Genomic DNA, 19,397 nt, shown 5'->3' with positions numbered 1-19,397 from the left:
CACGAGGGGCACAGACCTTCCCCTCAAGAACCAGACGGCACAGGATTAAGATGAGAGGGGGACGAGATTTAAAAGGGACCACGTGGGACCCAGAAAAACGTGTGGATGTGGATCCGGAATGGCCTTGCCCACAAGAGGCAACAGGAGTGTTTTCTGGAGGTCGGTCTCCTGTGGTGTTCCACAGGGACCCTACTCTTCGTGATGAGGGAATGGAAGGGTGGGCTAGTAAGTTTGCAGATGATTTGAAGGCTGCTGGAGTTGCGGATAGTGCAGAAAGCTGTCGTGGGTTGCGATGGGACGTTGACAGGATGCAGAGTTGGGCTGACAAGTGGTGGATGGAGTTCAATCTGGGAAAGTGTGAAGAGATCCACTTCGGAAGGTGGAATTTGAAGGCAGGATTCTTACCGGTGTGGAGGGACGCAGTCCTTGGGGGTCCATGTGCATAGATTGATGAGTGGTCCATGAACATGTACGGTGTGCTGGCGTTCATCGGTCAGGAGCCGTGAGATAATGTTGCAGTTCTCTCCAACTCTGTGAAGGATGTGGAAGCTTTAAAGACGCTGCAGAGGAGATTTACCAGGACGCTGCCTGATTGGAGAGTGTCTGGTGCTCCCGGAGTGGTCTCCTGTATACTGGTGAGATTGGGAGACCACTTTGCCGAGCACCTGTGCTCCTTCCACTGGAAAAAGCAGGATCTCCCAGTGGCCACCCATTCCCATTCCGATATATCTGTCCACGGGTTCCTCCACTGCCCCGATGAGGCAACTCTGATTGGATGAGCAACACCTTATATTACGTTTGGGTGGCCGCCAACCTCAATTTCCTGAGCTGGCAATTGCCCCAACCCCCCTTCACCATTTCCCACCCACTTTTCCCTCTATCACTTCATCTCCTTGCCCGCCCATCTCCTCTCTCTGGTGCTCTCCCCCACTTTTTTCTTCCATGGCCTTCTGTCTCATCCACGAACTAACTTCGCAGCTCTCTATTTCATCCCCTCTCCGTTCAGGGTTCACCTGTCACCTGTGGGAGCCTTTACGGGGGTTGGGAGGGGAAACAGCCTTCAGTCCCTCCGCATGAACATCACTGAGGATCTTGCGTAGTTTGCACAGCAGCGGGAAGGAGCCGAAGACACAGCAACGACAGGGGGCCACCAACACTCAGCCCTCTACCCTGTGAATGCCTCCCCCCTCCCTCCCTCCCTCGCTCGCGGAGCAGGACTCACGTAGATGAGGCCGGAGTAGTAGCGGTCCTTCAGGTTGTGCAGCACAGAAGCTTCATTCAGGCAGGTCAGCTCGGCCATGTCTTCCACCTTGGCGAACTTGGGGGGGTTCATGCGCTGCAAGTCGTCGCGGGCAACGGTCAGGACGCGGCTGCCCTCCACCAGCTCCACCACCACCTCGCCCGGCCGCTCCTCCCGCACGCTGGCCGCCTCGAAGCCGTGTCTCGCCGAGGGCACCCAGACCAGACGCTTGGCTGTCCAGTCCGCCTGGGAGGCCGGACTGGACACGTAACCCCGGTCCACGAACAGAAAACGTTCCGCGTCATCCGGATGGGTGTGGAGAGCCATCCTGGGGAAGGGACAGAATGGAGAGAAAGTCACTCTGCGTCCGAGTGTGAGATCAGACAGTATGGGGGAAACTCATGGTGTCTGACCCCGGGAGTGTGTGACGGGATGTTGTGGAGGGAGATTCACTCTGTCTGACCCCGGGAGTGTGTGATGAGACTGTGTGGAGGGAGATTCACTCTGTGTCTGACCCCGGGAGTGTGTGATGGGACGGTGTGGAGGGAGATTCACTCTGTGTCTGACCCCGGGAGTGTGTGATGGGACAGTGTGGAGGGAGATTCACTCTGTGTCTGACCCCGGGAGTGTGTAATGGGATGGAGTGGAGGGAGATTCACTCTGTGTCTGACCCCGGGAGTCTGTGATGGGACGGTGTGGAGGGAGTGTGTGATGGGACGATTGTGGAGGGAGATTCACTCTGTGTGTGACCCCGGGAGTGTGTGATGGGACGGTGCAGAGGGAGATTCACTCTGTGTCTGACCCCGGGAGTCTGTGATGGGACGGTGTGGAGGGAGATTCACTCTGTGTCTGACCCCGGGAGTGTGTGATGGGACAGTGTGGAGGGAGATTCACTCTGTGTCTGACCCCGGGAGTGTGTGATGAGACTGTGTGGAGGGAGATTCACTCTGTGTCTGACCCCGGGAGTGTGTGATGGGACGGTGTGGAGGGAGATTCACTCTGTGTCTGACCCCGGGAGTGTGTGATGGGACAGTGTGGAGGGAGATTCACTCTCTGTCTGACTCCGGGAGTGTGTGATGGGACGGTGTGGAGGGAGATTCACTCTCTGTCTGACTCTGGGAGTGTGTGATGGGACGGTGTGGAGGGAGATTCACTCTGTGTCTGACCCCAGGAGTGTGTGATGGGACAGTGTGGAGAGAGATTCACTCTGTGTCTGACCCCGGGAGTGTGTGATGGGACAGTGTGGAGGGAGATTCACTCTGTGTCTGACCCCAGGAGTGTGTGATGGGACGGTGTGGAGGGTGATTCACTCTGTGTTTGACTCCGGGAGTGTGTGAAGGGACGGAGTGGAGGGGGTTTCAATCTGTGACTGACCCCAGGAGTGTGTGATGGGACGGTGTGGAGGGAGATTCACTGTGTGTCTGACCCCGGGAGTGTGTAATGGGATGGAGTGGAGGGAGATTCACTCTGTGTCTGACCCCGGGAGTCTGTGATGGGACGGTGTGGAGGGAGTGTGTGATGGGACGATTGTGGAGGGAGATTCACTCTGTGTGTGACCCCGGGAGTGTGTGATGGGACGGTGCAGAGGGAGATTCACTCTGTGTCTGACCCCGGGAGTCTGTGATGGGACGGTGTGGAGGGAGATTCACTCTGTGTGAGGAAGCTCTTGTTGGAGAAGGCATTGACAACCTGGCACAGTTTTATGTCTGCCGAATGTTCCCGAGCACCAGAAACTGAGCTCAAATAGTTTGCGCATCGACTCATTTGTCATGACCTAGATAGTTAACAATGCCGAGGGAAGGAGTTATCAAATCAACATGTGACGCGTTGCTGAGAGGGGCAGCCACCCTCCCACAGAGCAGCAGACTCCTCAGTATCACTCAGTGTTCAGCTTGGCTTCACCTCTCCAGCCTTCCAATACCTGCAGCTCTTGATTACATGAACTTGTTAAAACTAAAAATTATTTTATGTCATTCTCATTATACAAGTGTGAAAGAACCAAGTTATTGTTACTCCAAACCCGAGGCAGCACAAATAAACACATTAATATCAAGGGCACCAAAATTTTAAAAAAAACGCAATCAGCTAATTTAAACACACAAATTGATTGTTTGTCCACAGAGTGAGACCAGGCACACAGTGTCGGTACATGGGGTGATCGTCAAGAAATGATAACGTAGTGCTGGTTGGGGGTGTGGAGGGTGGAGGTGTTGATCAGCCTCTCTGCTTGGGGAAAGGAACTGTTTTTGAGTCTGGTGGTCCTGCTGTGGATGCTACGTAGCCTCCTCTCTGATTGGAGTGGGGCAGACAGTCCATGCACGGGCCCTTTCCTCGCCCCTGGTTGGGGCATTGACTACAGGAGTGGGAAAGTCCTGCGGCAGCCATGTAAAACTCTGGTCAAACAAAAAGCTTCTAAAGATAAACACCAAGCTGGCAGCAAAAGAAAGATTACACCAAAACTTACCATTAGATCGTGGAGGAAATCTATCAATTAACTCAAAAGGGAGTAACGAGCAAATGAACCCCATCTCTTCTCAAAATCAAAGGTTCGACTTCGAAATGTTCTCCAAACTAAGACATAAGATCACTCGAGAGAACCATTGAGACAGAGTGGGAGCCGAAATATCCTTCCACTTCAACAGAATGGCCCTCCTCGCTATCAAAGCGGCAAACGTTGTGTGCCCATGGCTCCGGCGTCGAACACCAATGGGTCTTCTTTCTTGCTTTAGTGGGCTTTTCTTCTCTTCTTTTTGTGCCACCATAATTTTCAATCCTTAATATTGTTTTCATCTCTTTTGAGCCCGTGTAAGTGTCACTTCCATGTACTTTGGATAATAACAACGATGAAAACTCTGGTTAAACCGCTCAGAGAACCGAGTGTCGTTCCGGTCTCCACGGGACAGGAACGGTTAGGCAGCTCTGGAGCACGAGGACCAGAGGACGTGCACCAGGATCCTGCTGGGATTCAAGGCCATCAGAGAAACGGGGAAGCTGGACAAACTTTGTTTGCTTTTTGCTGAAATGGCAGAGGCTGATGGAGCTTTCTAAGATCGAGAAGCACAGAGCAGACTGACGGTATCTGTTTCCCCAGGCTGCAGATGTCTAATAGCAGAGGGCACTTGTTTAAGTTGAGAGAAGGCAAGATCAAAGGAGATGTGCAGGGGCAGTATTTTAAAAAAGAACAGAGTTGTAGGGGAAGGAGACAGATGCGATGGGGGTGTCTGGGTGGTGACGGGGGAGGGAGATACGATCGAGGTGTCTGGGTGGTGACGGAGGAGGGAGATACGATGGGGGTATCTGGGTGGTGACGGAGGTGTCTGGGTAGTGACGGGGGTGTCTGGGTGGTGACGGGGGTGTCAGGGTGGTGACGGAGGTGGCAGATCCGATGGGGGTGTCTGGGTGGTGACGGGGGTGTCTGGGTGGTGACGGGGGTGTCTGGGTGGTGATGGAGGAGGGAGATACGATGGGGGTGTCCGGGTGGTGATGGAGGTGTCCGGGTGGTGATGGAGGGGGCAGATACGATGGGGGTGTCTGGGTGGTGATGGAGGTGTCTGGGTGGTGATGGGGGTGTCTGGGTGGTGATGGAGGAGGGAGATACGATGGAGGTGTCTGGGTGGTGATGGGGGTGTCTGGGTGGTGATGGGGGTGTCTGGGTGGTGATGGAGGAGGGAGATACGATGGAGGTGTCTGGGTGGTGATGGGGGTGTCTGGGTGGTGATGGAGGTGTCTGGGTGGTGATGGAGGAGGGAGATACGATGGAGGTGTCTGGGTGGTGATGGGGGTGTCTGGGTGGTGATGGGGGTGTCTGGGTGGTGATGGAGGAGGGAGATACGATGGAGGTGTCTGGGTGGTGATGGAGGAGGGAGATACGATGGGGGTGTCCGGGTGGCGATGGAGGTGTCCGGGTGGTGATGGAGGAGGGAGATACGATGGGGGTGTCTGGGTGGTGATGGAGGAGGGAGATACGATGGAGGTGTCTGGGTGGTGATGGAGGAGGGAGATACGATGGGGGTGTCTGGGTGGTGATGGGGGTGTCTGGGTGGTGATGGAGGAGGGAGATACGATGGAGGTGTCTGGGTGGTGACGGAGGAGGGAGATACGATCGAGGTGTCTGGGTGGTGATGGAGGAGGCAGATACGATGGGGGTGTCTGGGTGGTGACGGAGGAGGGAGATACGATGGGGGTGTCTGGGTGGTGATGGAGGAGGCAGATACGATGGGGGTGTCCGGGTGGTGACGGAGGAGGGAGATACGATGGGGGTGTCTGGGTGGTGATGGGGGTGTCCGGGTGGTGATGGAGGAGGGAGATACGATGGGGGTGTCTGGGTGGTGATGGGGGTGTCCGGGTGGTGATGGAGGAGGGAGATACGATGGGGGTGTCTGGGTGGTGATGGGGGTGTCTGGGTGGTGATGGAGGAGGGAGATACGATGGAGGTGTCTGGGTGGTGACGGAGGAGGGAGATACAATCGAGGTGTCTGGGTGGTGATGGAGGAGGCAGATACGATGGAGGTGTCTGGGTGGTGATGGGGGTGTCTGGGGGGTGATGGGGGTGTCTGGGTGGTGATCGAGGTGTCTGGGTGGTGACGGAGGTGTCTGGGTAGTGATGGGGGTGTCTGGGTGGTGATGGAGGAGGGAGATACAATGGGGGTGTCTGGGTGGTGATGGAGGAGGGAGATACGATGGAGGTGTCTGGGTGGTGATGGGGGTGTCTGGGTGGTGACGGGGGTGTCCGGGTGGTGACGGAGGAGGCAGATACGATGGGGGTGTCTGGGTGGTGATGGAGGCAGATACGATGGGGGTGTCTGGGTGGTGACGGAGGAGGCAGATACGATGGGGGTGTCTGGGTGGTGATCGAGGTGTCTGGGTGGTGACGGGGGTGTCTGGGTGGTGACGGAAGAGGGAGATACGATGGGGGTGTCCGGGTGGGGACGGAAGAGGGAGATACGATGGGGGTGTCTGGGTGGTGATGGGGGTGTCTGGGTGGTGATCGGGGTGTCTGGGTGGTGACGGGGGTGTCTGGGTGGTGATGGGGGTGTCTGGGTGGTGATGGGGGTGTCTGGGTGGTGACGGAGGAGGCAGATACGATGGGGGTGTCTGGGTGGTGATGGAGGCAGATACGATGGGGGTGTCTGGGTGGTGATCGAGGTGTCTGGGTGGTGACGGGGGTGTCTGGGTGGTGACGGGGGTGTCTGGGTGGTGATGGGGGTGTCTGGGTGGTGATGGGGGTGTCTGGGTGGTGATGGGGGTGTCTGGGTGGTGACGGGGGTGTCTGGGTGGTGACGGAGGAGGGAGATACGATGGGGGTGTCCGGGTGGTGATCGAGGTGTCTGGGTGGTGATGGGGGTGTCTGGGTGGTGATGGGGGTGTCCGGGTGGTGATCGAGGTGTCTGGGTGGTGATCGAGGTGTCCGGGTGGTGATCGAGGTGTCCGGGTGGTGACGGGGGTGTCTGGGTGGTGATGGGGGTGTCCGGGTGGTGATCGAGGTGTCTGGGTGGTGATCGAGGTGTCCGGGTGGTGATCGAGGTGTCCGGGTGGTGATCGAGGTGTCCGGGTGGTGACGGGGGTGTCTGGGTGGTGACGGGGGTGTCTGGGTGGTGACGGAGGAGGGAGATACGATGGGGGTGTCCGGGTGGTGATGGGGGTGTCTGGGTGGTGATGGAGGAGGCAGATACGATGGGGGTGTCTGGGTGGTGATGGGGGTGTCCGGGTGGTGATCGAGGTGTCTGGGTGGTGACGGGGGTGTCTGGGTGGTGATGGGGGTGTCTGGGTGGTGACGGGGGTGTCTGGGTGGTGACGGAGGTGTCTGGGTGGTGACGGAGGAGGGAGATACGATGGGGGTGTCCGGGTGGTGATCGAGGTGTCTGGGTGGTGATGGGGGTGTCTGGGTGGTGACGGGGGTGTCTGGGTGGGGACGGAGGAGGGAGATACGATGGGGGTGTCTGGGTGGTGATGGAGGAGGCAGATACGATGGGGGTGTCTGGGTGGTGACGGGGGTGTCTGGGTGGTGATGGGGGTGTCTGGGTGGTGACGGAGGAGGGAGATACGATGGGGGTGTCTGGGCGGTGATGGAGGCAGATACGATGGGGGTGTCTGGGTGGTGATGGGGGTGTCCGGGTGGTGATCGAGGTGTCTGGGTGGTGACGGGGGTGCCTGGGTGGTGATGGGGGTGCCTGGGTGGTGATGGGGGTGTCTGGGTGGTGACGGGGGTGTCTGGGTGGTGACGGAGGAGGCAGATACGATGGAGGTGTCCGGGTGGTGACGGGGGTGTCTGGGTGGTGACGGGGGTGTCTGGGTGGTGACGGGGGTGTCCGGGTGGTGACGGGGGTGTCTGGGTGGTGACTGGGGTGTCTGGGTGGTGACTGGGGTGTCTGGGTGGTGACGGGGGTGTCTGGGTGGTGATGGGGGCAGATACGATGGGGGTGTCTGGGTGGTGACGGGGGTGTCTGGGTGGTGACGGAGGAGGGAGATACGATGGGGGTGTCTGGGTGGTGATGGGGGCAGATACGATGGGGGTGTCTGGGTGGTGACTGAGGAGGGAGATACGATGGAGGTGTCCGGGTGGTGACGGGGGTGTCTGGGTGGTGATGGGGGCAGATACGATGGGGGTGTCTGGGTGGTGACGGGGGTGTCTGGGTGGTGATGGGGGTGTCTGGGTGGTGACGGAGGAGGCAGATACGATGGAGGTGTCTGGGTGGTGATGGAGGTGTCTGGGTGGTGATGGGGGTGTCTGGGTGGTGATGGGGGTGTCTGGGTGGTGATGGAGGTGTCTGGGTGGTGATGGGGGTGTCTGGGTGGTGATGGGGGTGTCCGGGTGGTGACGGAGGAGGGAGATACGATGGGGGTGTCTGGGTGGTGATGGGGGTGTCCGGGTGGTGATGGAGGAGGGAGATACGATGGGGGTGTCTGGGTGGTGATGGGGGTGTCTGGGTGGTGATGGGGGTGTCTGGTTGGTGATGGGGGTGTCCGGGTGGTGATGGGGGTGTCCGGGTGGTGATGGGGGTGTCTGGGTGGTGATGGGGGTGTCTGGGTGGTGATGGGGGTGTCTGGGTGGTGATGGAGGAGGCAGATACGATGGAGGTGTCTGGGTGGTGATGGAGGTGTCTGGGTGGTGATGGAGGTGTCCGGGTGGTGATGGGGGTGTCTGGGTGGTGATGGAGGAGGCAGATACGATGGGGGTGTCTGGGTGGTGATGGGGGTGTCTGGGTGGTGATGGAGGAGGCAGATACGATGGGGGTGTCTGGATGGTGATGGAGGAGGCAGATACGATGGGGGTGTCTGGGTGGTGACGGGGGTGTCTGGGTGGTGATGGGGGTGTCTGGGTGGTGATGGGGGTGTCTGGGTGGTGACGGAGGAGGGAGATACGATGGAGGTGTCTGGGTGGTGACGGAGGAGGCAGATACGATGGGGGTGTCTGGGTGGTGATGGGGGTGTCTGGGTGGTGATGGAGGAGGCAGATACGATGGAGGTGTCCGGGTGGTGATGGAGGGGGCAGATACGATGGGGGTGTCTGGGTGGTGACGGGGGTGTCTGGGTGGTGATGGAGGAGGCAGATACGATGGGGGTGTCTGGGTGGTGATGGGGGTGTCTGGGTGGTGATGGAGGTGTCTGGGTGGTGATGGAGGTGTCTGGGTGGTGATGGGGGTGTCCGGGTGGTGATGGAGGTGTCCGGGTGGTGATGGAGGTGTCCGGGTGGTGATGGAGGTGTCCGGGTGGTGATGGGGGTGTCTGGGTGGTGATGGGGGTGTCTGGGTGGTGACGGAGGAGGGAGATACGATGGAGGTGTCTGGATGGTGATGGAGGAGGGAGATACGATGGTGGTGTCTGGGTGGTGACGGGGGTGTCTGGGTGGTGATGGGGGTGTCTGGGTGGTGATGGAGGAGGCAGATACGATGGGGGTGTCTGGGTGGTGACGGGGGTGTCTGGGTGGTGATGGGGGTGTCTGGGTGGTGATGGAGGAGGCAGATACGATGGGGGTGTCTGGGTGGTGACGGAGGAGGGAGATACGATGGGGGTGTCTGGGTGGTGATGGAGGAGGGAGATACGATGGGGGTGTCTGGGTGGTGATGGAGGTGTCCGGGTGGTGATGGAGGAGGCAGATACGATGGGGGTGTCTGGGTGGTGATGGGGGTGTCCGGGTGGTGATGGAGGAGGGAGATACGATGGGGGTGTCTGGGTGGTGATGGGGGTGTCTGGGTGGTGATGGAGGAGGGAGATACGATGGGGGTGTCTGGGTGGTGATGGGGGTGTCCGGGTGGTGATGGAGGTGTCTGGGTGGTGATGGGGGTGTCTGGGTGGTGATGGGGGTGTCTGGGTGGTGATGGAGGAGGCAGATACGATGGGGGTGTCTGGGTGGTGATCGAGGTGTCTGGGTGGTGACGGGGGTGTCTGGGGGGTGATGGGGGTGTCCGGGTGGTGATGGGGGTGTCTGGGTGGTGATGGAGGTGTCTGGGTGGTGATGGGGGTGTCTGGGTGGTGATGGAGGAGGGAGATACGATGGGGGTGTCCGGGTGGTGATGGAGGAGGCAGATACAATGGGGGTGTCTGGGTGGTGATGGGGGTGTCTGGGTGGTGATGCGGGTGTCCGGGTGGTGATGGGGGTGTCTGGGTGGTGATGGAGGAGGGAGATACGATGGGGGTGTCTGGGTGGTGATGGGGGTGTCTGGGTGGTGATGGAGGAGGGAGATATGATGGGGGTGTCTGGGTGGTGATGGGGGTGTCTGGGTGGTGATGGAGGAGGCAGATACGATGGGGGTGTCTGGGTGGTGACGGGGGTGTCTGGGTGGTGATGGGGGTGTCCGGGTGGTGACGGGGGTGTCTGGGTGGTGATGGGGGTGTCTGGGTGGTGATGGGGGTGTCTGGGTGGTGATGGAGGAGGCAGATACGATGGGGGTGTCTGGGTGGTGACGGAGGAGGGAGATACGATGGGGGTGTCTGGGTGGTGATGGGGGTGTCTGGGTGGTGATGGAGGAGGCAGATACGATGGGGGTGTCTGGGTGGTGATGGGGGTGTCTGGGTGGTGATGGAGGAGGCAGATACGATGGGGGTGTCTGGGTGGTGACGGGGGTGTCTGGGTGGTGACGGGGGTGTCTGGGTGGTGACGGGGGTGTCTGGGTGGTGACGGGGGTGTCTGGGTGGTGATGGGGGTGTCTGGGTGGTGATGGGGGTGTCTGGGTGGTGACGGGGGTGTCTGGGTGGTGACGGAGGAGGGAGATACGATGGGGGTGTCTGGGTGGTGATGGGGGTGTCCGGGTGGTGATCGAGGTGTCCGGGTGGTGATCGAGGTGTCCAGGTGGTGATCGAGGTGTCCGGGTGGTGATGGGGGTGTCCGGGTGGTGATGGGGGTGTCTGGGTGGTGACGGAGGAGGCAGATACGATGGGGGCGTCTGGGTGGTGACGGGGGTGTCTGGGTGGTGATGGGGGCAGATACGATGGGGGTGTCTGGGTGGTGATGGGGGTGTCCGGGTGTTGATCGAGGTGTCTGGGTGGTGACGGGGGTGTCTGGGTGGTGATGGGGGTGTCTGGGTGGTGATGGGGGTGTCTGGGTGGTGATGGGGGTGTCTGGGTGGTGACGGGGGTGTCTGGGTGGTGACGGAGGAGGGAGATACGATGGGGGTGTCCGGGTGGTGATCGAGGTGTCTTGGTGGTGATGGGGGTGTCTGGGTGGTGATGGATGTGGCAGATACGATGGGGGTGTCTGGGTGGTGATCGAGGTGTCTGGGTGGTGATGGGGGTGTCTGGGTGGTGATGGGGGTGTCTGGGTGGTGACGGGGGTGTCTGGGTGGTGACGGAGGAGGGAGATACGATGGAGGTGTCTGGGTGGTGATGGGGGTGTCTGGGTGGTGATGGGGGTGTCTGGGTGGTGACGGGGGTGTCTGGGTGGTGACGGAGGAGGGAGATACGATGGAGGTGTCTGGGTGGTGATCGAGGTGTCTGGGTGGTGATGGGGGTGTCTGGGTGGTGATGGAGGTGTCTGGGCGGTGATGGAGGCAGATACGATGTGGGTGTCCGGGTGGTGATCGAGGTGTCTGGGTGGTGATGGGGGTGTCTGGGTGGTGATGGAGGGGGCAGATACGATGGAGGTGTCCGGGTGGTGACGGGGGTGTCTGGGTGGTGACGGAGGAGGCAGATACGATGGGGGTGTCTGGGCGGTGATGGAGGCAGATACGATGGGGGTGTCTGGGTGGTGATGGGGGTGTCCGGGTGGTGATCGAGGTGTCTGGGTGGTGACGGAGGTGTCTGGGTGGTGACGGGGGTGTCTGGGTGGTGATGGGGGTGTCTGGGTGGTGATGGGGGTGTCTCGGTGGTGACGGGGGTGTCTGGGTGGTGATGGGGGCAGATACGGGGTGTCTGGGTGGTGACGGGGGTGTCTGGGTGGTGATGGGGGCAGATACGATGGGGGTGTCTGGGTGGTGATGGGGGTGTCTGGGTGGTGATGGGGGTGTCTGGGTGGTGATGGGGGTGTCTGGGTGGTGATGGGGGTGTCTGGGTGGTGACGGGGGTGTCTGGGTGGTGACGGGGGTGTCTGGGTGGTGATGGGGCAGATACGATGGGGGTGTCTGGGTGGTGACTGGGGTGTCTGGGTGGTGATGGGGGTGTCTGGGTGGTGATGGGGGTGTCTGGGTGGTGATGGAGGTGTCCGGGTGGTGACGGAGGAGGGAGATACGATGGGGGTGTCTGGGTGGTGATGGGGGTGTCTGGGTGGTGATGGGGGCAGATACGATGGGGGTGTCTGGGTGGTGATGGGGGTGTCTGGGTGGTGATGGAGGAGACAGATACGATGGAGGTGACCGGGTGGTGACGGAGGAGGGAGATACGATGGGGGTGTCTGGGTGGTGATGGGGGCAGATACGATGGGGGTGTCTGGGTGGTGATGGAGGAGGCAGATACGATGGAGGTGTCCGGGTGGTGACGGGGGTGTCTGGGTGGTGATGGGGGCAGATACGATGGGGGTGTCTGGGTGGTGACGGGGGTGTCTGGGTGGTGATGGGGGCAGATACGATGGGGGTGTCTGGGTGGTGACGGGGGTGTCTGGGTGGTGATGGGGGTAGATACGATGGGGGTGTCTGGGTGGTGATGGAGGAGGGAGATACGATGGGGGTGTCTGGGTGGTGATGGGGGAGGGAGATACGATGGGGGTGTCTGGGTTGTGATGGGGGTGTCCGGGTGGTGACGGAGGAGGCAGATACGATGGGGGCGTCTGGGTGGTGACGGGGGTGTCTGTGTGGTGATCGAGGTGTCCGGGTGGTGATGGAGGTGTCTGGGTGGTGACGGGGGTGTCTGGGTGGTGATGGAGGAGGCAGATACGATGGAGGTGTCCGGGTGGTGATGGAGGAGGCAGATACGATGGAGGTGTCCGGGTGGTGACGGGGGTGTCTGGGTGGTGATGGGGGTGTCTGGGTGGTGACGGGGGTGTCTGGGTGGTGATGGGGGTGTCTGGGTGGTGATGGAGGAGGCAGATACGATGGGGGCGTCTGGGTGGTGACGGGGGTGTCTGGGTGGTGATGGGGGTGTCTGGGTGGTGACGGAGGAGGGAGATACGATGGGGGTGTCTGGGTGGTGATGGAGGAGGGAGATACGATGGGGGTGTCTGGGTGGTGATGGAGGTGTCTGCGTGGTGATGGGGGTGTCTGGGTGGTGACGGGGGTGTCCGGGTGGTGATGGAGGAGGCAGATACGATGGGGGTGTCTGGGTGGTGATGGGGGTGTCTGGGTGGTGATGGAGGAGGCAGATACGATGGGGGTGTCTGGGTGGTGATGGAGGAGGCAGATACGATGGGGGTGTCTGGGTGGTGATGGGGGTGTCTGGGTGGTGATGGAGGAGGGAGATACGATGGGGGTGTCTGGGTGGTGATGGAGGTGTCTGGGTAGTGATGGGGGTGTCTGGGTGGTGATGGAGGAGGCAGATACGATGGGGGTGTCTGGGTGGTGATGGAGGAGGGAGATACGATGGGGGTGTCTGGGTGGTGACGGGGGTGTCTGGGTGGTGACGGGGGTGTCTGGGTGGTGATGGAGGCAGATACGATCGAGGTGTCTGGGTGGTGATGGGGGTGTCCGGGTGGTGATCGAGGTGTCTGGGTGGTGACGGGGGTGTCTGGGTGGTGATCGAGGTGTCTGGGTGGTGACGGGGGTGGCTGGGTGGTGATGGGGGTGTCTGGGTGGTGATGGGGGTGTCTGGGTGGTGACGGAGGAGGCAGATACGATGGGGGTGTCTGGGTGGTGACGGAGGTGTCTGGGTGGTGATGGAGGTGTCTGGGTGGTGATGGAGGAGGGAGATACGATGGGGGTGTCTGGGTGGTGATGGAGGTGTCTGGGTGGTGATGGAGGAGGGAGATACGATGGGGGTGTCTGGGTGGTGATGGAGGTGTCCGGGTGGTGATGGAGGAGGGAGATACGATGGGGGTGTCTGGGTGGTGATGGAGGTGTCCGGGTGGTGATGGGGGTGTCTGGGTGGTGATGGAGGAGGGAGATACGATGGGGGTGTCTGGGTGGTGATGGGGGCAGATACGATGGGGGTGTCTGGGTGGTGACGGAGGAGGGAGATACGATGGGGGTGTCTGGGTGGTGATGGAGGTGTCTGCGTGGTGATGGGGGCAGATACGATGGGGGTGTCTGGGTGGTGATGGGGGTGTCTGGGTGGTGATGGGGGTGTCTGGGTGGTGATGGAGGAGGCAGATACGATGGGGGTGTCCGGGTGGTGACGGGGGTGTCTGGGTGGTGACGGAGGAGGGAGATACGATGGGGGTGTCTGGGTGGTGATGGGGGTGTCTGGGTGGTGACGGAGGAGGGAGATACGATGGGGGTGTCTGGGTGGTGACGGGGGTGTCTGGGTGGTGACGGGGGCAGATACGATGGAGGTGTCTGGGTGGTGACGGAGGAGGCAGATACGATGGGGGCGTCTGGGTGGTGACGGGGGTGTCTGGGTGGTGATGGGGGTGTCTGGGTGGTGATGGGGGTGTCTGGGTGGTGACGGGGGTGTCCGGGTGGTGATGGGGGTGTCTGGGTGGTGATGGAGGTGTCTGGGTGGTGATGGGGGTGTCTGGGTGGTGATGGGGGTGTCTGGGTGGTGATGGAGGTGTCCGGGTGGTGATGGGGGTGTCTGGGTGGTGATGGAGGAGGCAGATACGATGGGGGTGTCTGGGTGGTGATGGGGGTGTCTGGGTAGTGATGGGTAGTGATGGGTAGTGATGGGGGTGTCCGGGTGGTGACAGAGGGGGCAGATACGATGGGGGTGTCCGGGTGGTGATGGGGGTGTCCGGGTGGTGATGGAGGAGGGAGATACGATGGAGGTGTCTGGGTGGTGACGGAGGAGGCAGATACGATGGGGGCGTCTGGGTGGTGACGGGGGTGTCTGGGTGGTGATGGGGGTGTCTGGGTGGTGACGGGGGTGTCTGGGTGGTGACGGGGGTGTCTGGGTGGTGACGGGGGTGTCTGGGTGGTGATGGAGGCAGATACGATGGGGGCGTCTGGGTGGTGACGGGGGTGTCTGGGTGGTGATGGGGGTGTCTGGGTGGTGATGGGGGCAGATACGATGGGGGTGTCTGGGTGGTGATGGAGGAGGCAGATACGATGGGGGGGTCTGGGTGGTGACGGGGGTGTCTGGGTGGTGATGGGGGTGTCTGGGTGGTGATGTGGGCAGATACGATGGGGGTGTCTGGGTGGTGACGGGGGTGTCTGGGTGGTGATGGAGGCAGATACGATGGGGGCGTCTGGGTGGTGACGGGGGTGTCTGGGTGGTGATGGGGGTGTCTGGGTGGTAATGGGGGCAGATACGATGGGGGTGTCTGGGTGGTGACGGGGGTGTCCGGGTGGTGACGGAGGAGGCAGATACGATGGGGGTGTCCGGGTGGTGACAGAGGGGGCAGATACGATGGGGGTGTCCGGGTGGTGACAGAGGGGGCAGATACGATGGGGGTGTCCGGGTGGTGACAGAGGGGGCAGATACGATGGGGGTGTCTGGGTGGTGATGGAGGAGGGAGATACGATGGGGGTGTCTGGGTGGTGACGGAGGAGGGAGATACGATGGGGGTGTCTGGGTGGTGATGGGGGTGTCTGGGTGGTGATGGGGGTGTCTGGGTGGTGATGGGGGTGTCTGGGTGGTGATGGAGGTGTCTGGGTGGTGATGGAGGTGTCTGGGTGGTGATGGAGGAGGCAGATACGATGGAGGTGTCCGGGTGGTGACGGGGGTGTCTGGGTGGTGACGGAGGAGGCAGATACGATGGGGGTGTCTGGGTGGTGATGGGGGTGTCTGGGTGGTGATGGAGATGTCTGGGTGGTGATGGAGGTGTCTGGGTGGTGATGGAGGAGGCAGATACGATGGAGGTGTCTGGGTGGTGATGGGGGTGTCTGGGTGGTGATGGAGGTGTCTGGGTGGTGATGGAGGTGTCTGGGTGGTGATGGAGGAGGGAGATACGATGGGGGTGTCTGGGTGGTGATGGAGGAGGGAGATACGATGGAGGTGTCCGGGTGGTGATGGAGGAGGGAGATACGATGGAGGTGTCTGGGTGGTGATGGGGGCAGATACGATGGGGGTGTCTGGGTGGTGACGGAGGAGGGAGATACGATGGGGGTGTCCGGGTGGTGATGGAGGAGGGAGATACGATGGAGGTGTCTGGGTGGTGATGGGGGCAGATACGATGGGGGTGTCTGGGTGGTGACGGAGGAGGGAGATACGATGGGGGTGTCTGGGTGGTGACGGAGGAGGGAGATACGATGGAGGTGTCTGGGTGGTGATGGGGGCAGATACGATGGGGGTGTCTGGGTGGTGACGGAGGAGGGAGATACGATGGGGGTGTCCGGGTGGTGATGGAGGAGGGAGATACGATGGAGGTGTCTGGGTGGTGATGGGGGCAGATACGATGGGGGTGTCTGGGTGGTGACGGAGGAGGGAGATACGATGGGGGTGTCTGGGTGGTGACGGAGGAGGGAGATACGATGGAGGTGTCTGGGTGGTGATGGGGGCAGATACGATGGGGGTGTCTGGGTGGTGACGGAGGAGGGAGATACGATGGGGGTGTCTGGGTGGTGACGGAAGAGGGAGATACGATGGGGGTGTCCGGGTGGTGATGGAGGAGGGAGATACGATGGAGGTGTCTGGGTGGTGATGGAGGTGTCTGGGTGGTGATGGAGGTGTCTGGGTGGTGATGGAGGTGTCTGGGTGGTGATGGAGGAGGCAGATACGATGGGGGTGTCTGGGTGGTGACGGAGGAGACAGATACGATGGGGGTGTCTGGGTGGTGATGGAGGAGGGAGATACGATGGGGGTGTCTGGGTGGTGACGGAGGAGGGAGATACGATGGGGGTGACTGGGTGGTGACGGAGGAGGCAGATACGATGGGGGTGTATGGGTGGTGATGGGGGTGTCTGGGTGGTGATGGGGGTGTCTGGGTGGTGATGGAGGTGTCTGGGTGGTGATGGAGGTGTCTGGGTGGTGATGGAGGAGGCAGATACGATGGAGGTGTCCGGGTGGTGACGGGGGTGTCTGGGTGGTGACGGAGGAGGCAGATACGATGGGGGGGTCTGGGTGGTGACGGGGGTGTCTGGGTGGTGATGGGGGTGTCTGGGTGGTGATGTGGGCAGATACGATGGGGGTGTCTGGGTGGTGACGGGGGTGTCTGGGTGGTGATGGAGGCAGATACGATGGGGGCGTCTGGGTGGTGACGGGGGTGTCTGGGTGGTGATGGGGGTGTCTGGGTGGTAATGGGGGCAGATACGATGGGGGTGTCTGGGTGGTGACGGGGGTGTCCGGGTGGTGACGGAGGAGGCAGATACGATGGGGGTGTCCGGGTGGTGACAGAGGGGGCAGATACGATGGGGGTGTCCGGGTGGTGACAGAGGGGGCAGATACGATGGGGGTGTCCGGGTGGTGACAGAGGGGGCAGATACGATGGAGGTGTCCGGGTGGTGACGGAGGAGACAGATACGATGGGGGTGTCTGGGTGGTGACGGAGGAGGGAGATACGATGGGGGTGTCTGGGTGGTGACGGAGGAGGGAGATACGATGGGGGTGACTGGGTGGTGACGGAGGAGGCAGATACGATGGGGGTGTCTGGGTGGTGATGGGGGTGTCTGGGTGGTGATGGGGGTGTCTGGGTGGTGATGGAGGTGTCTGGGTGGTGATGGAGGTGTCTGGGTGGTGATGGAGGAGGCAGATACGATGGAGGTGTCCGGGTGGTGACGGGGGTGTCTGGGTGGTGACGGAGGAGGCAGATACGATGGGGGGGTCTGGGTGGTGACGGGGGTGTCTGGGTGGTGATGGGGGTGTCTGGGTGGTGATGTGGGCAGATACGATGGGGGTGTCTGGGTGGTGACGGGGGTGTCTGGGTGGTGATGGAGGAGGGAGATACGATGGGGGTGTCTGGGTGGTGACGGGGGTGTCTGGGTGGTGACGGGGGTGTCTGGGTGGTGACGGGGGTGTCTGGGTGGTGATGGAGGCAGATACGATCGAGGTGTCTGGGTGGTGATGGGGGTGTCCGGGTGGTGATCGAGGTGTCTGGGTGGTGACGGGGGTGTCTGGGTGGTGATCGAGGTGTCTGGGTGGTGACGGGGGTGGCTGGGTGGTGATGGGGGTGTCTGGGTGGTGATGGGGGTGTCTGGGTGGTGACGGAGGAGGCAGATACGATGGGGGTGTCTGGGTGGTGACGGAGGTGTCTGGGTGGTGATGGAGGTGTCTGGGTGGTGATGGAGGAGGGAGATACGATGGGGGTGTCTGGGTGGTGATGGAGGTGTCTGGGTGGTGATGGAGGAGGGAGATACGATGGGGGTGTCTGGGTGGTGATGGAGGTGTCCGGGTGGTGATGGAGGAGGGAGATACGATGGGGGTGTCTGGGTGGTGATGGAGGTGTCCGGGTGGTGATGGGGGTGTCTGGGTGGTGATGGAGGAGGGAGATACGATGGGGGTGTCTGGGTGGTGATGGGGGCAGATACGATGGGGGTGTCTGGGTGGTGACGGAGGAGGAGATACGATGGGGGTGTCTGGTGGTGATGGAGGTGTCTGCGTGGTGATGGGGGCAGATACGATGGGGGTGTCTGGGTGGTGATGGGGGTGTCTGGGTGGTGATGGGGGTGTCTGGGTGGTGATGGAGGAGGCAGATACGATGGGGGTGTCCGGGTGGTGACGGGGGTTGTCTGGGTGGTGACGGAGGAGGGAGATACGATGGGGGTGTCTGGGTGGTGATGGGGGTGTCTGGGTGGTGACGGAGGAGGGAGATACGATGGGGGTGTCTGGGTGGTGACGGGGGTGTCTGGGTGGTGATGGGGGCAGATACGATGGGGGTGTCTGGGTGGTGACGGGGGCAGATACGATGGAGGTGTCTGGGTGGTGACGGAGGAGGCAGATACGATGGGGGCGTCTGGGTGGTGACGGGGGTGTCTGGGTGGTGATGGGGGTGTCTGGGTGGTGATGGGGGTGTCTGGGTGGTGACGGGGGTGTCCGGGTGGTGATGGGGGTGTCTGGGTGGTGATGGAGGTGTCTGGGTGGTGACGGGGGTGTCTGGGTGGTGACGGGGGTGTCTGGGTGGTGATGGAGGTGTCCGGGTGGTGATGGGGGTGTCTGGGTGGTGATGGAGGAGGCAGATACGATGGGGGTGTCTGGGTGGTGATGGGGGTGTCTGGGTAGTGATGGGTAGTGATGGGGGTGTCCGGGTGGTGACAGAGGGGGCAGATACGATGGGGGTGTCCGGGTGGTGATGGGGGTGTCCGGGTGGTGATGGAGGAGGGAGATACGATGGAGGTGTCTGGGTGGTGACGGAGGAGGCAGATACGATGGGGGCGTCTGGGTGGTGACGGGGGTGTCTGGGTGGTGACGGGGGTGTCTGGGTGGTGACGGGGGTGTCTGGGTGGTGACGGGGGTGTCTGGGTGGTGACGGGGGTGTCTGGGTGGTGATGGAGGCAGATACGATGGGGGCGTCTGGGTGGTGACGGGGGTGTCTGGGTGGTGACGGGGGTGTCTGGGTGGTGATGGGGGCAGATACGATGGGGGTGTCTGGGTGGTGATGGAGGAGGCAGATACGATGGGGGGGTCTGGGTGGTGACGGGGGTGTCTGGGTGGTGATGGGGGTGTCTGGGTGGTGATGTGGGCAGATACGATGGGGGTGTCTGGGTGGTGACGGGGGTGTCTGGGTGGTGATGGAGGCAGATACGATGGGGGCGTCTGGGTGGTG

General features: G+C 61.4%; 1 protein-coding gene across 4 annotated transcripts in view; it reads right to left on the bottom strand.

The window, feature by feature from the left end:
- LOC132385544 (myosin-10-like) overlaps nt 1-19,397 on the bottom strand; it is a 265,092-nt gene that overhangs the window by 172,017 nt on the left and 73,678 nt on the right. For all 4 annotated transcript variants that reach the window (XM_059957694.1, XM_059957696.1, XM_059957695.1 and 1 more), the window contains exon 2: nt 1,223-1,568. In XM_059957694.1, coding sequence (XP_059813677.1) covers nt 1,223-1,567 — 345 coding nt within the window. In that variant the 5' untranslated portion in view covers nt 1,568. The remainder of the gene's footprint in view (nt 1-1,222; nt 1,569-19,397) is intronic.

This window comes from Hypanus sabinus, assembly GCF_030144855.1.
Source record: "Hypanus sabinus isolate sHypSab1 chromosome 24 unlocalized genomic scaffold, sHypSab1.hap1 SUPER_24_unloc_9, whole genome shotgun sequence".
NCBI classification, from domain to species: Eukaryota; Metazoa; Chordata; class Chondrichthyes; order Myliobatiformes; family Dasyatidae; genus Hypanus; species Hypanus sabinus.
This window is presented reverse-complemented; position numbering and strand designations above follow the sequence as displayed.